General features: G+C 40.4%; 1 protein-coding gene and 1 long non-coding RNA gene across 18 annotated transcripts in view; one reads left to right on the top strand and one right to left on the bottom strand.

The window, feature by feature from the left end:
• The window catches only part of R3HDM1 (R3H domain containing 1), a 49,482-nt gene that overhangs the window by 12,048 nt on the left and 24,260 nt on the right, over positions 1-13,174 (bottom strand). For 11 of the 17 annotated variants that reach the window (XM_085067100.1, XM_085067104.1, XM_085067109.1 and 8 more), the window contains 5 exons: positions 12,257-12,514; positions 9,538-9,692; positions 8,037-8,138; positions 4,436-4,690; positions 3,835-3,955 (listed from right to left, as the gene is read on the bottom strand). In XM_085067100.1, coding sequence (XP_084923226.1) covers positions 3,835-3,955; positions 4,436-4,690; positions 8,037-8,138; positions 9,538-9,692; positions 12,257-12,514 — 891 coding nt within the window. The remainder of the gene's footprint in view (positions 1-3,834; positions 3,956-4,435; positions 4,691-8,036; positions 8,139-9,537; positions 9,693-12,256; positions 12,515-13,174) is intronic. The other 6 variants (XM_085067106.1, XM_085067116.1, XM_085067112.1 and 3 more) reach the window with 3 other exon arrangements.
• Positions 1-13,174, top strand: part of LOC146434909 (uncharacterized) — a 46,215-nt gene that overhangs the window by 19,385 nt on the left and 13,656 nt on the right. The window contains exon 4 of the long non-coding RNA XR_014853534.1: positions 5,404-5,526. This is a non-coding gene — a long non-coding RNA (uncharacterized LOC146434909). The remainder of the gene's footprint in view (positions 1-5,403; positions 5,527-13,174) is intronic.

The following is a 13,174-nucleotide window of genomic DNA, read 5'->3' as shown; positions in this document are numbered from 1 at the left end:
CAAACAGCATATAGCAGGTAACTGCTACCATGATCCAAACACATGCAGAACACAAGTTCTTTTTGTCATGTTCTGTCATACAGGTGTGCACTACTTACCACATCAGCAAAACCCCACCACAGTCAGTGTTTCTGAGACAAAGCCAGTTATCCCTCCAGAATAACAAAACTGGGCTTGTCAAGATGCACTGACGGCAAGAAGAGTCTGTGTTTGAGTTGGACACATTCACAGCTCACTGACCTTGACATTCCCCATGCTCCCTACCTTGGCATGGAACTATAATAGAACAAATTTAGCTGCAAAAACTCACTTGGGTTTTCTTTAAACTGTGCTAAAAAAAAGGCATGGTCTATTCTGAAAGTAATTCAGTTAACATAAAACACCTTTTTGTGAGCAGCACCCACCGATGTTCATTGATTTCATCCACACAAGGTACAATGAACATTGTGCACTAACAGCCTCAGCAGGCTCTCTATAGAAATTGCAACAATGAACACTAAAAGGAGACTGCTAATATAATCAAATATTGCTTCAGAAAATTAAAGGGAAGAAGGTTCAGTTTGTTAAAAGCAAGACAGCTATTCATTAGAAACACACAACACTATAAATATTTTCAGAGGACCAGACAAAACTTCAGAACAATACATGCTTGAAGTAAGATTAGTACTTAGAATTTTAATAACTTAAGTTTGAACTGTGCACAAAATCCCCTTCACATCTGTAATAAACAAAATGCTTAAACATACATTGTTACAAATGATCTATGGCCCCTAAAAAGCAGCAGAATGAGAAGTTGTGGTGTGTGACAGACACAATCAGTGCACCTGCAGTGTGAACCCCTCATGTCCCAGAAATTGCAATGGACCTGTGAGTAGTTTTGCAGCCTTTTCTGGCACTTGCAGAGACAGACACAATCAATTCTGCAAGCAGAGGGAACTGGAACAATACAAATTGGCTGCCACGAAGGTTCCCCGGAGCGTTCTAAAGAATGCTCTATTTTTAGCTGCACAGTTTCACCTCTGCATAGAGTGGGCTGACAGAAATGCAGCACTCAGCACAAAACCCACACCTGCCATAGCAGATTGTCCCATTACAGAAATACTCTGAAACTGGAGGTAAAAAAAGGAGCAGGTTTCTTAATATTTACATAATTCAAAAGAAATCACAGTTAATATAAGAAAAGTTAACTTACACAGTACAGAAATACATTTTCTGAATAATGCATTAAGAGTGAGAAACTGTTTATTCAAGAACAGAAAAGCAAGTACAACCAACTTGGTTAACGAGGTGGGAGTTGATGAGCTTGGTTATAACTATTACAACTACAGCTACTGTTACAGCTGGAGCAGTTTTATCCCTGGCTGTTGTGAAGCAGAAGCCAGTTGAACTTCAGCTGATGTTCCTACAGGAATTGTAGCTCAGATAAGATTTTTAAACAACCTGTAGTTAGATCTCATGGTAACTGGGCTCACATTATCATGGCAATCAGGAATGCCTTTTTCTTAAGGAGAGTTTTCTTCTCCCAACATCTTTCGGGCAGTGAAAGCATTTTTATTAAAAGTGAACCCCCCCCAAGTATTTCACCTGAAACCCCTTTAAAAAGGAAGCCAGGAAGCAGCTGAAAAAGAGACCGGTTCACTGTGAGAAATGTAAACCTCTCAGACAGTGTTACGGCCCCGAATCCAACAGCTCATCAATAAAGTCAGGCCACTCCACAACATTAGACCAGAAGTGGCTCCAGTTGCCATGTTCTCAGAAGCTGTCATCTTTTATCTGAATTTGTGTTTGCAAAGTTATTTCAAAATCAGTAACCACTTTATGAGCTGAATAAACCCCACGGCTTTTATGTAATTCAAGATGTGTAACTCTCATTTTTGCCCAGGCACTTTGCTGTATGAGCCTAGTAACAGAGTGCCTTTGGCTCAAAACCACACATTGCTAATAAGCATCAACCACTTCAGGTATAGCTTTGTGTCAGATTATTACAAATATCAATGGTTTAAAATAAATTACAAAAAAGAGAATTTTCAAATACACCATCTTATGAGGTGTTTCCAGAGCAGATAACATGACATGGAACCATCCATCTCTAAAATGCTGATTCAAATTTGCCTATAAAGCATTAAATGAGAAACAGCAATGGCTGGAGAGCAGTTTGTTGATTTTCAGTTAAACACTAATTATACAGTTTCTGGTAAGATCCTTCTCTCTCCCATTAGTGCTCTTAAATGCCACGTAACCAAACCCTGAATATAATTATTGGCTGGACTGTCCCCATACTACCTAAACATGACCCCTTGATGTCAGAGTGTAGGTACAAGGCACATGATCAAAGCAGCAATACAGCTGTCTGCACAGCTTGCTTATTTTGTTTCTTCCAGGACAGAGAGGGAGTTTATCTGCTGACACTTTTCATGCACAGGCACTGAAATTCAGTTAAGATATAAAGAGCTAAAAACATAGAAGAAAGGAACTTACCTAATAGCAACCAGTTCATCCCTTTGCATCTTATCACCCCATGCTTTCCAATTCAGACTGGTTTGTTTAGGTACAAATACACACTGAGCTCTCTGAGTTGGGGAGTTTGTGTGCTATTCACACAGGGTGTCCCCGCAGTGGGAAGTAATCCCTGTTGAGCCTCAGACTTTTTGCTATTAAGTAGTCTAGGTATTAAAAATTCTGAGGAAGGAAAGCAGGTTGTGTAATACAGTTGGGTAACACATCTCTTAACACCAGTGGATAACACAAGTTGCAAAACCAAGTAATTTGTTTTCCTTTGAAAAAAAATTTTGTGAACTGAACCCTGAATAACTCCATCAAGTGTTGCTACTATTGGAGCACTTCTTAGAAGAAGTGCAGAAGAGGAACAATCCCTTTTACAGGCTACTTCATAGGACACAAATAAATCCAGTTAATATTTGTAAAAGCTGATCTTTCATCCTGTTTCTGTAGCGCAACACATAGTTGGGGGCAGGGGAATTAAAAAAACCTTCCTGGAGGAAACTCAGAAGGATGTTAAGTATTCAACTAAGAGCTGGTATAAAAGTCTAGTCTTTAAGGATCTCTGCCTCCAAACATCACTCATTACTTCTGAAAGTTTTGACCAAGAGTCAAGATACTACTGAGAAGTACATTTGTTTCAGGAATACAAATCTTACTGAAGAAGTCATAACAATATTCAGAAGTACAGATTGTCAGAATAATGGTAGCTACAGTTAAAATTTGTAAGGAAAAAAATGTCCACAAGAAAGGGAGGAGATGGAAATGAAGCTTGCTAACATTCACAGAAGGGTAACTTAGACAGCTGGAAAGTCTTTACTAAAAATAGGTAGCCACATAAGTCTCATTATATATTCCATCCAATACCCTGATACCTTTAACCACAGGACACAAAGAGTAAAACAGTATCACCAGTATCTTCTGCACAGCATTCTTTTCATGCCACACCATCTAAGATTAGTATCTTTAGCTTAGAACTTTCAGTTCAGGTACATCTCCTCAATGTTACATCATTTAAAGGTACTAATTCATCTCACTTCCCAAGTTTATCAAGTTATTAGTTACTAAGTTACAATTTTTAAAAATTATTAACTTTTAAATTTAAAAAGTCTTATAATTAAAGTTACAGCATGAGCCACTCAAAGGAATTACTTGAATCCCAAGTTTCATGAATGAGTGACTCCAGTGTTTCCACCATAGGTTAGTTACACTTTGTATTCTACATTCGATACTCTACTTTATTTGAAATTTTACAGCAAACTAAGTTTAAAATTAAAAAACAGGACAAAAACCACACGAAGTGTGCTAATGAAATGCTGAAAGAGTTGAACAAACCTGTCTGCTGGCCAGGCTGCGGCAGGGCCTGGTTCTGCTGGGTGCTGTAATGCACAGAAACAGGGCGGTACTGTTGGCTGGAGTGCGGGTACTGGTTGGGGGTACAGTAACAAGGTGGCATCTGAAAAGGAACAATTAGATGAAATCACCTTCGTGCAGCTTTAGAGAAGGCCGACATCTAAATGCAAAATCCATAAAACAAAGATGCAAAACTTATTAAAAGCTGCAATGGAGGTTAAATAGTTCAGCGATTCAAAAATCCCTTATACTATGTAAGTTCCCCCTTTAACAGCCAAATTCTCTACTTTCCTTGTAGAAGCAACAATCTCCAATTTCCAATAAGAGCCATCTTAGAGATGAGAAAACTATGCAGAACATGAGTTTACCAGCTTCAAGTAACTAGGAAAACCTGTGTGATTGTTGCTGCTCAAGTAAACTGAAGTAATTCATTACAAAACACATAGCTCAGAAAAGACCCCAACCCCAGCACAAAAGCACAGAGCTGCAATTCCACAGGGAGCCCCAGACCATATGAAAAGAGTAGAAGAGCAGGGCCAGTTTTTCACTGGAGCTCTTGGGAGGCTGGCAGGAGCTGCGGTACCTGTGGCACAGGCTGCTGCACGTATCCCTGCTGCTGGAGCACGGGCTGGCTGACAGGGTGCCCGGGTGCACTGTAGGCTGGGGCAGGTGCTGCCGAGGGCGCTGCGGCTGGGGCTGCAGTGAGGATGTAGCCGGGCTGCTGCGGGGGCTGCAGCACCACGCTGGACTGGAACAGAGCCGGGGGAGCCTCAGCCGCTTCGGCCGGCGCCTGCCGGGCAAGGCTCAGGTGGCTGAACTGGGAGCCCAGGTTGTCTTGCTGCAGTCAGAAAAACAGGAAAAACTACATTTGCAAATGCACATTCAAGGAAAAAAAGAATAAAAAAGCCAAATGTCTCAGTATGTTTCAGACAGCATGTCTCACGTTACTGTGCATTAGCAACAGCAGCCAAAGGACAACAACAAAGACGGAACGGTAGCAAATTATCTTCAGGGCTGACAGCAGGAGAGAACAGCCATGTTCAGACTTCACTCCTTTCACTGAAAATATTTTGCCTTTTGGATTACATCTGCCTTTACTTATTGTGAGAATTCATTTGTCAGAAAAAAAGTTCAGAATTTGTGTCAGTAACATTTTCTGATTGGTCTCCAAAGCCTGTGTGAAAACATCTAACCCCAGTTAAAATAACAGGATACATTAGTATTGCTGAAGTAATTTTTGGTTTTAAGAGCTTAACATAAGGAGGCTCTAATCCTGAGTTACAAGGTACATTCCTCTAACTTTGTATTTCCTACATGCAAAGATTAATTATCTTTTCATCTGAAAGCAAGTAACAACAGAGAGAAATGTATTCCAGTGGTTACCCTGTAACTGATTACACTGAGCACTACAGGAATCCTGTGGAATCTGAAACTCCTGTAACTATAACCCCAAGCTCCTTTTCTTTACAAGCAATTCAGCATTAAATTAGCAACATCTAGGAAATTAGAAGTGATCACTAACTAGTATTGCTTTTTTTTTTTCCTGAACAGGAAGATTTGGTTCATCCTTCAAAAGTGGATTCTCCGAATATGAAGGAAGATTCAAACTATTTCAAGACCACTTAATCTTCTCTTAGATCATCCTGAAGACAATCAAAAATTAATCAAGAAAAAGTAAGTGCAAGCTCTATCTTTTACTGATTAGCTACATTCACATTTTATTATGTATTTTTTTTAGTTTCCAAGCTAAAGATATTATTAATTACCGCCGGAAATATGAATTTGCACCTAAAACTTAATTTAGAATACCTTTAGTATGTATTTAGTACATCTTTAAAAGCCTTCTTTTCATTAGATAATAATCTGACTTTGGTATTTCACTCCTTAATGGTGCCTATTAAATGCAACTATAATGCTTTTTCTACATTGGATTTTACATTCTATTTTTCTGAATCCTGAGTTTAGAGAGGAGATATTGCATATGAGTTTATCTGAGCTTTAAGTATGTCTGAAGGATAAACCCAAGCCATACCACACTGATTTCTGTTACACTACCAGTGTAAGTAAATGCTGACCTGGTCAGTTTGTCCTGCAGTGACATGTATGATACAAGCATGATTAACCCCTGGGACATGGAATATATGGAGAAGCCCACTCTCCTGGTACCAACTACAAGGTGTTACACTTGGATTACAATCCAAGACCATCGGTCTTTTTCATTGCATTACTTAAGTTACCATCAGCAGGAATAAATTTCTGAAACTGCCCAGACACTTAGTATTTGAATCCAATTCTTGAATGTGAAGTGGTTTGAAATGACTACAAACCTGGAAGGAGTTTCCTTCTCTGCTTTAGCACACATTCAAACTCTAAACTAACTTCAGAAGCAACATTGCTAATAACAGAACACCTTCCATCAAGTGCAATTCCTTTAGAATCATATTCCTGAAGTACTTCTAACAGTTACTGAAGAGTTTTAATTATATGCAGGCTATCGAATTCAGCTAAAAGTGTATTTATTATAAGACATTTCTCATTAATGTTGAAAATTAGCTACTGTACAACACTGGTGAGTTAACCCTGGCTGGCTCCTAAGTGCCCACCAAGCCACTGTGTCCCTTCTCTCATCCTTAGCAATACAGGGGAAAAAATATGATGAAAGGCTTATGGGTCAAGAAAAGGACAGGAAGATCATTCACCAATTATCAGCACAGGCAAAACAGATGTAGCTTAGGGAAGATTAAATTTATTTATGCCACTTAATAACAGAGTAGGATAGCGAGAAATAAAAAAAACTAAAACCAGCTTTCCTCAACCCCACTGCTTCTTCCCAGACTCAACTTCACTCCCAAACCTTCTGCCTTCTCCTCCCAAGTATCACAAGGGATGGGGAATGGGGCTTGTGACTGGTTTCCAGTCATGTCTCTACTGCTTCTTCCTTCTCACCCACTTGTGCTCCAGCGTGGGGTCCCACCTACAGGATTCTGCCTTCACAAACCTCTTAAATGTGGGTTCTTCCCACAGGTTGCAGTCCCACAGGAACAGACTGCTCTAGTATGGGTCCTACCAGAAAACCTTCTCCTGCATGGGCTCCTCTCCACGGGCTCCAGCTCCTGCCAGGAGCCTGCTCTGGAAGGCTCCAGCTTCCTTCAGAGCACCTGTGCCTGCTCTGCTCTTGGATGCTCCAAGGGCTGCAGAGTGGAGATCTACTCCATGGTCATCCATGGGGTTCAAGGGGAGAACCTGCTTCCCAAGAGCCTCCTCCTCAGGCTGCAGGCTCTGCTCCAGCACCTGGAGCACCCCCTGGCCTCGGTATCTGCAGAGTTGTTTCTCCCTCCTCTCCCTCACATCCCTTTCCAAGCACACTCAGAGATGCCACCAGTGTGAATGACTGACTCAGCCTGGGCTATGTCAGCCCTGGCACTGCCTGAAGTTGGCTCTGTCCAAAGTGGGGGCAGCTCCCAGTCTCTGCTCACAGGAGCAATCCCTGCTGCTCCCTGCTCCAAAACCTTGCCACATAAACTCAACACAAATATGCACTCTGCAGCGTATCAGAGCAGACTGGGGAGTTAGGAAACTTTAATTTTTGACCTGGACTCTAGTTCAGGTTCTGCCTTGGATAACAACTCTCTTTTAATAAGTTTCAGTTTCACTTTGTGTGGCTTTTCTTCTTTCTTCTATTCCTGGTTTTTGATAGACTAAGAGATTTTATTTCCAGCTTCTACTTATTAAACAATGGATATTAAAGAACTGGGAGTGTTAAAAGTTCTATCAAAGAGGCTACAAAAAGGTAACCTCAAAAAATCAGAGCAGCTGATCCCTCAGAATGTATTAAGGTTTAGCAGAAGAAAGAGCAGACAAGGAAACAGTAAGAAACAATGGGAAGAGGTTAATCCAGAGACATAAAAAGGTACTGACTGGCTAACAAAACAGCACTGAAAAACCTCCTTTACAAAGGGAAATAATGTATCTCTAAATATAGATATATATATAGATATAGCCTTAATTGCACATATTCCTGCTGAACCTGAAATGTTCCCATGTTGGGCACTCAGGTGATGTGTCACTGTGATTGTGCAGCCAGTCACTACCCTGCTGTCACACACCACTCCAACAGCCAAGCAAAGGTCAGCAGGCACCACGGATGAAGCTGTGCAGGAAGCAGAGAAGAGAAGGTGTAATACCACAGAGTATTGCTGTGCAGAGGAGGCTGGCAGGAGCGGGGGTGGGTACGACACTGCAGAGTACTGGACAGGCTGGGAGGAAGGCTGCAGAGCCCGCAGAGGCTGCAGAAATAACAGGGTTATGAACAAGGTTAACACCAGAGGAAGAGAAGTGAAAACAAGTCTTTTGTAACAGAAAAAAGCAACTGCTCCAGAAGAGCAACTCACTCCACCCTCAGAAACAGAATGGATACTTCTTTTTTTCTTAAGCTTAAGATTGCATGGAATGAAAACAGAAGTAACTTTGAATATCTCAGTCTCCCAAAAGACATCCATGTGCTTTATTTGTTATACACTATATTAGCTATGTCAGCAAATTGCTTCTACTTAACATTTACTGTTTCCTTTAGAGAGACTAAAAACTCCACATGCATTTTAAACACAAGCTCTTTCAAAGCATCTAAAGGCAGAATGAATTTACTACTAACCATAGATCCAAACATACTACTTTCATTTATTCAACAGTACTAAAACGTTTTCTCTAGATGGTTATCATTGCTCATAATATTTCAGGCAGATTCAATTCCAGTATCCATTGAGAAGGCAATCAGAGAATTAGTAAAGAATTTGTGAAGAAAATGACAAATACTACATACACACTTCAGTGAAATAGAAAGAGTACAAATGAGACCTTTCTGAAAACAGGCCAGCTCTACTATGGCATACCCAGGTATCTGAACAGATAATGTAAACAGGTATCTGAACAGATATGTAAACAAGGAAGACAAACAAAGGTAAAGGTTTAGATGAAGTTCTATAAATAACTTTTCATAAAATTAAAAACCATCCGAAAATACCACAGGAGACTACAGCCAGTACCTTGGAGCCTGAAATAGCTGCTGTGGAGAAGGAGAACTCTCCCTTCTCCTGCCCATACATTTTGCTTTGCTTCTCCTTCTAGGGCTGGGGCAGCCTTTAATCTGGCCTACTTTACTAAACTCTTGTGCAAAACAAGAATAAAACAAATCCTGTACTCATGTGTGTGGTTTTGTGAGCAGAATAGGCCAAAATGCTGCTAACGAGATGTTCATGCTCTACCAGTCCTAAGCTTCTCCTTCTGTGTCATGACTCCTGCTTGTGCTGTACAGCCCAGGAATTCATCTGGCTGAGAAATAACTTTAAGACAAGAAACCCAAGGTTCCAGTTGGATTAACTCCCCAGCTGTCGACTATATTGCTGTTAATGCCAGGGTAACTCCACAGTACAATTAGGGATGACGGCAGAACCTCTTGTTCTCGATAACAGAACACGTTCATACTAAAATTCCCCAGTATTTTTAATAAAAGGCTGCCCGCCATGCTCAGGTATGAGCAGAGCTGATAGTTCTGTGAGGGAACAAGCCCAGTTACCCTTATTTGTGTGACTGTTCTTCACATGCCCTGCAGGAGAACAACCGCCCTGCCCTGTGGTCAGAGCTGAGTGAGAGCCCCAGGGTCCCTGAGCACGTGTTTGACAAGTGCACCTGTGAGAGGACAGGGTTTGCTCCGGGCTGGTGCTGGGCTGGGCTGGGCAGGGCTGGCTGAGGTGCAGCTCCAGGCACTTGGGTCCGAACAGGCTGCTGAGGCATGGGAGGATTGTACACAACTGGAGTGCCATCGGGATTGAGGAATGGCTGACCTGGCAAGGGAAAGAGAACAAACACTACCAGTTGCACCATCTGAGCTTGGAGAAAACAGACAAATATGTTTACGGCAGGCAAAATGAATAAAATGATGAAAAATAAGTGAAGGCATACTATATTATATGACAGATTCATGCCAAATGCCCACAACTGTGTTTATAACAGCAATGACTACATGCAGCCAAAACCCAAAGATTTAACATAAACCAAGATACCCCAATCTATACTTAGTGAACACAGATAAACACTTCCTGTATCCTACTCTTCTTGAAACTTGATTTTTAATCAAGTGGATTGAAAATGACAGGAGTAATAAAGGAAAACCCTACCAAAAATGCTATTTTAAGGATCTTTTAAAAATTAATGTCCTTTAATCAATTTGAACCAATCAGAACACAGGAGAGTTTAAAGGCAAATATTTTTTAAAAACTATATAAAGCAATAGCTGACCTGGTATTCCCATGACTGATAATGAGATTACTGAAAAAGGACTCTCTTCCCCTCTTCTTAGATTAATTGGCTTTTAGATTTCAAAATAACTAACATAGTATTATTCTCCTATTTAATAATTTGCAACTTCAGTATTATAGCAATGGGTCAATGAAAAAGAATTGAAAAGTAAACTCCATGAAAGTAAATAATGAAAAAAACAGTGATTATGTTTTGTGCCTGGGTTGGAAAAAACCAAAGCAAATTGAAGGAACAACAGCCTGGCTGGGAAGGACCTGTGCCTACCTGCATATTGACACATGTTCTGCATTGACTTATTCTGATGCTTAAAGGGCTAAATACTGATTTTTCTCTCTTCTGATTTAAAGATATCTTGTCCTTTTCCAGAAAGGTATAAACTGAGCCTAAAGCCTTTGCACCCTGTCAAAGCAGACTAATTAATGCTCCTCCAGACTTCTAGGTCCCATCAAACATAAACACAACTGGCCAATATAAAGAGTATAACAGTAACTGAAGAAAGGACTGAGAAATTCATGGCAGATACAGGAACAGACTTGCAAAAATAAGCTACAGCAGCTGGACTGCAGCTCATCAGGTGATACTCAATTGAGTGTAATAGATTTCTCTTTAACACTCAAGAATTGGAAATGTTCACAGAAATAGGGAGTCAGATTTTCTTATTTCCTTCTACCACTTCCTGCTATGCACCAGAACTTCACTTGGAGTGGCTGAGTAATAACTGTCTTTTCCTGACTACCATCTTCAACCAGAGAGAAGAATGGCTCTGCTGCCCCAAGGGCACAGAATCCTCTGTCAGAAACACTGAGGAGCCAATCTCTGCTTTTGGAACTCTGTCTGTCATTGGAACAATGAAGCCAGAGGAGCAATTAAAGAATGCAATGATTCAAGTACATCAGAAATCAAGTTTATCTGCACCTAAATGTCCCTTGTTCTGAAAGTGTTCTTTCTCTTCTATTAGAAGCTCATTATACATTAACATAATTATAAAAGACTATTAATGAACTTAGCTCTAAGATGACAGATACATTCTCCTCCAAATCCAATGGCTATGAAAATTAGGTCCTACAGCAACTCATTTGTAACCAAACTTTTAGCAATTGATTCATATTAAGGAAAAAGAGAAATTTATCCATTTCAATGTTAAATATTCTAGTTAAAGAAATTATTTACATGATCATTTTAACAACCCCAATGAGAAACATTTGCTTAAAATATCATTGTGCAGTTCAATTCACACATAATCAAGTCCATCTACAGAATGTTGGTAAATATATCCTGAAGAATTTTCTTTTCTAAAATGAAAACAAATAATTATACTAAAATCAAAATATATAATTTCCCAAAATTATGTTTTACATAAAATGTTAATTAAAAAATTCAGGATTTTTTAATTTCTACAATGATGTAAAAGTTTGCTCAGAAAATGCTAGCTCATTATTTAATCCAGACAAGTAATTACATATCTCCTTGCGTCTACATTATGAAGTATCAATTTCCTACTACTTACTAGAAGAATCAGTGTTGGGCAATTACATCAACACTGATTTAATCCTGTTTTGAAGTGACAAAGAGAAGCTTAGAAACAGCATTTCATCTTGTGTTTCTTTCTTTCACTTGTATTAACTCAGCCTCAAGCACAAAGACATGAGTATGTTGCATCAAAAAAATGGAGGATGATAAATTCTTTCAAGTCAATATAAATCCTTTCTCAGGCTCTCTCCCCTCACTGAAACTGTTTTATAGTAGCACTGGAAGAGACTTTCCTCTCCTGAAAAAAGCCAAAACAATTAATTTAAGTTACTCTGTGTTCTGGATAATAAATTATATGATTTTCATATTTTGTGCAGGTCCCTCATTAAAATTTTACATATAAGTTAAAACTCTTCTAGAGAAAATCATGTGAGTTTACTCATTCCTTTCATCCTTCCTTGTTAAATTAAGCACATTGAATGAACACAACCACCGAAAAGAAAAAAAGAGAAAAATAAAGGACAAAGGACAATACTGACATGAAGTCATAAGCAAACATTCGTGCATTTTTTCCCCAAGTTCCCCAGTGTAACAGAGACACCCCCAAGCATGTACCAACCTGTTTGAGGGTTGACCAGCACACTGCCAGGCGGGATGCCCGCCGCTTCCAAGGGAAGCAGAAAGAAGCTACTGCTAGCAGCAGGTGCCACTTGCCCACTCATGCCACCATCAAAGGAAAGAGAGTTACTAGAGCTGACAGTTGGATACACGGCAGGCGTGCCAGGAGAGGGCTGGCTTAGAGCTGGCACGGGAAGAGGCTGCTGGCTGTGAGAGAGAGAACCCGTGGAGGACCCTACACTACTAGAAGACTCTGAACCTAGGAAAGGAGTAACGAGAAATTTGTTTTACCTGGAGACAATAACATCATGCTCACTTTAAAATACACACTTGTAAGTGCTTACCCTGAAAGCTCAGCATTAAGCACATTATTCAACAGCAGCCTTTTCAATGGTCACCCCCTTCATCTCCCCTGGAATACCATTACAAGGTCCCTTGACCAAGGGTCAATTCAGCACTGCTTTGCACTGCCAAGTGAGGCTTTCATATTTAGCTCTGGTTTTCTGGTCAGAAAATGAGTCTGTGCACCTCCAGAATTGATGGAAGTGATTGGTCAGTACTCCAAAATGCTGGATGAACACCCATACCCAGCTCCAGCTCCTGGGCAGGTGGGGGCAGTGCAGGGAATGCAGCTGCAGGGCCCTGGTGTCCCAGCAGCTTTGCCAGCTAAAGCCTCATGCTCTGCACACACAGCCTGCCTGCAAGCAAGAACTGCTTGCTTTCCTCTACTGGGAGTCAGAGATCGTCTCTGATTCACCTGCTGGACGATTTGCACTACACTCAAACCCACAACACTGTTTTTTTTCCTCCTCTGACAATTTTCAGGCTGAAATCAAGAATACAGGTAGAAGAAATTAGGGTAATGTGGTAGCTTTAGCCTGGCTATATGCAACAATTCAAATTTCAAAGGAGTATGAAA

Source organism: Lichenostomus cassidix, chromosome 7 (assembly GCF_008360975.1).
Source record: "Lichenostomus cassidix isolate B80296 chromosome 7, HeHo_3.0, whole genome shotgun sequence".
Taxonomy (NCBI): Eukaryota; Metazoa; Chordata; class Aves; order Passeriformes; family Meliphagidae; genus Lichenostomus; species Lichenostomus cassidix.
Note: the sequence above shows the minus strand (reverse complement) of the source record. Positions and strands in the feature narration are given on the sequence as shown.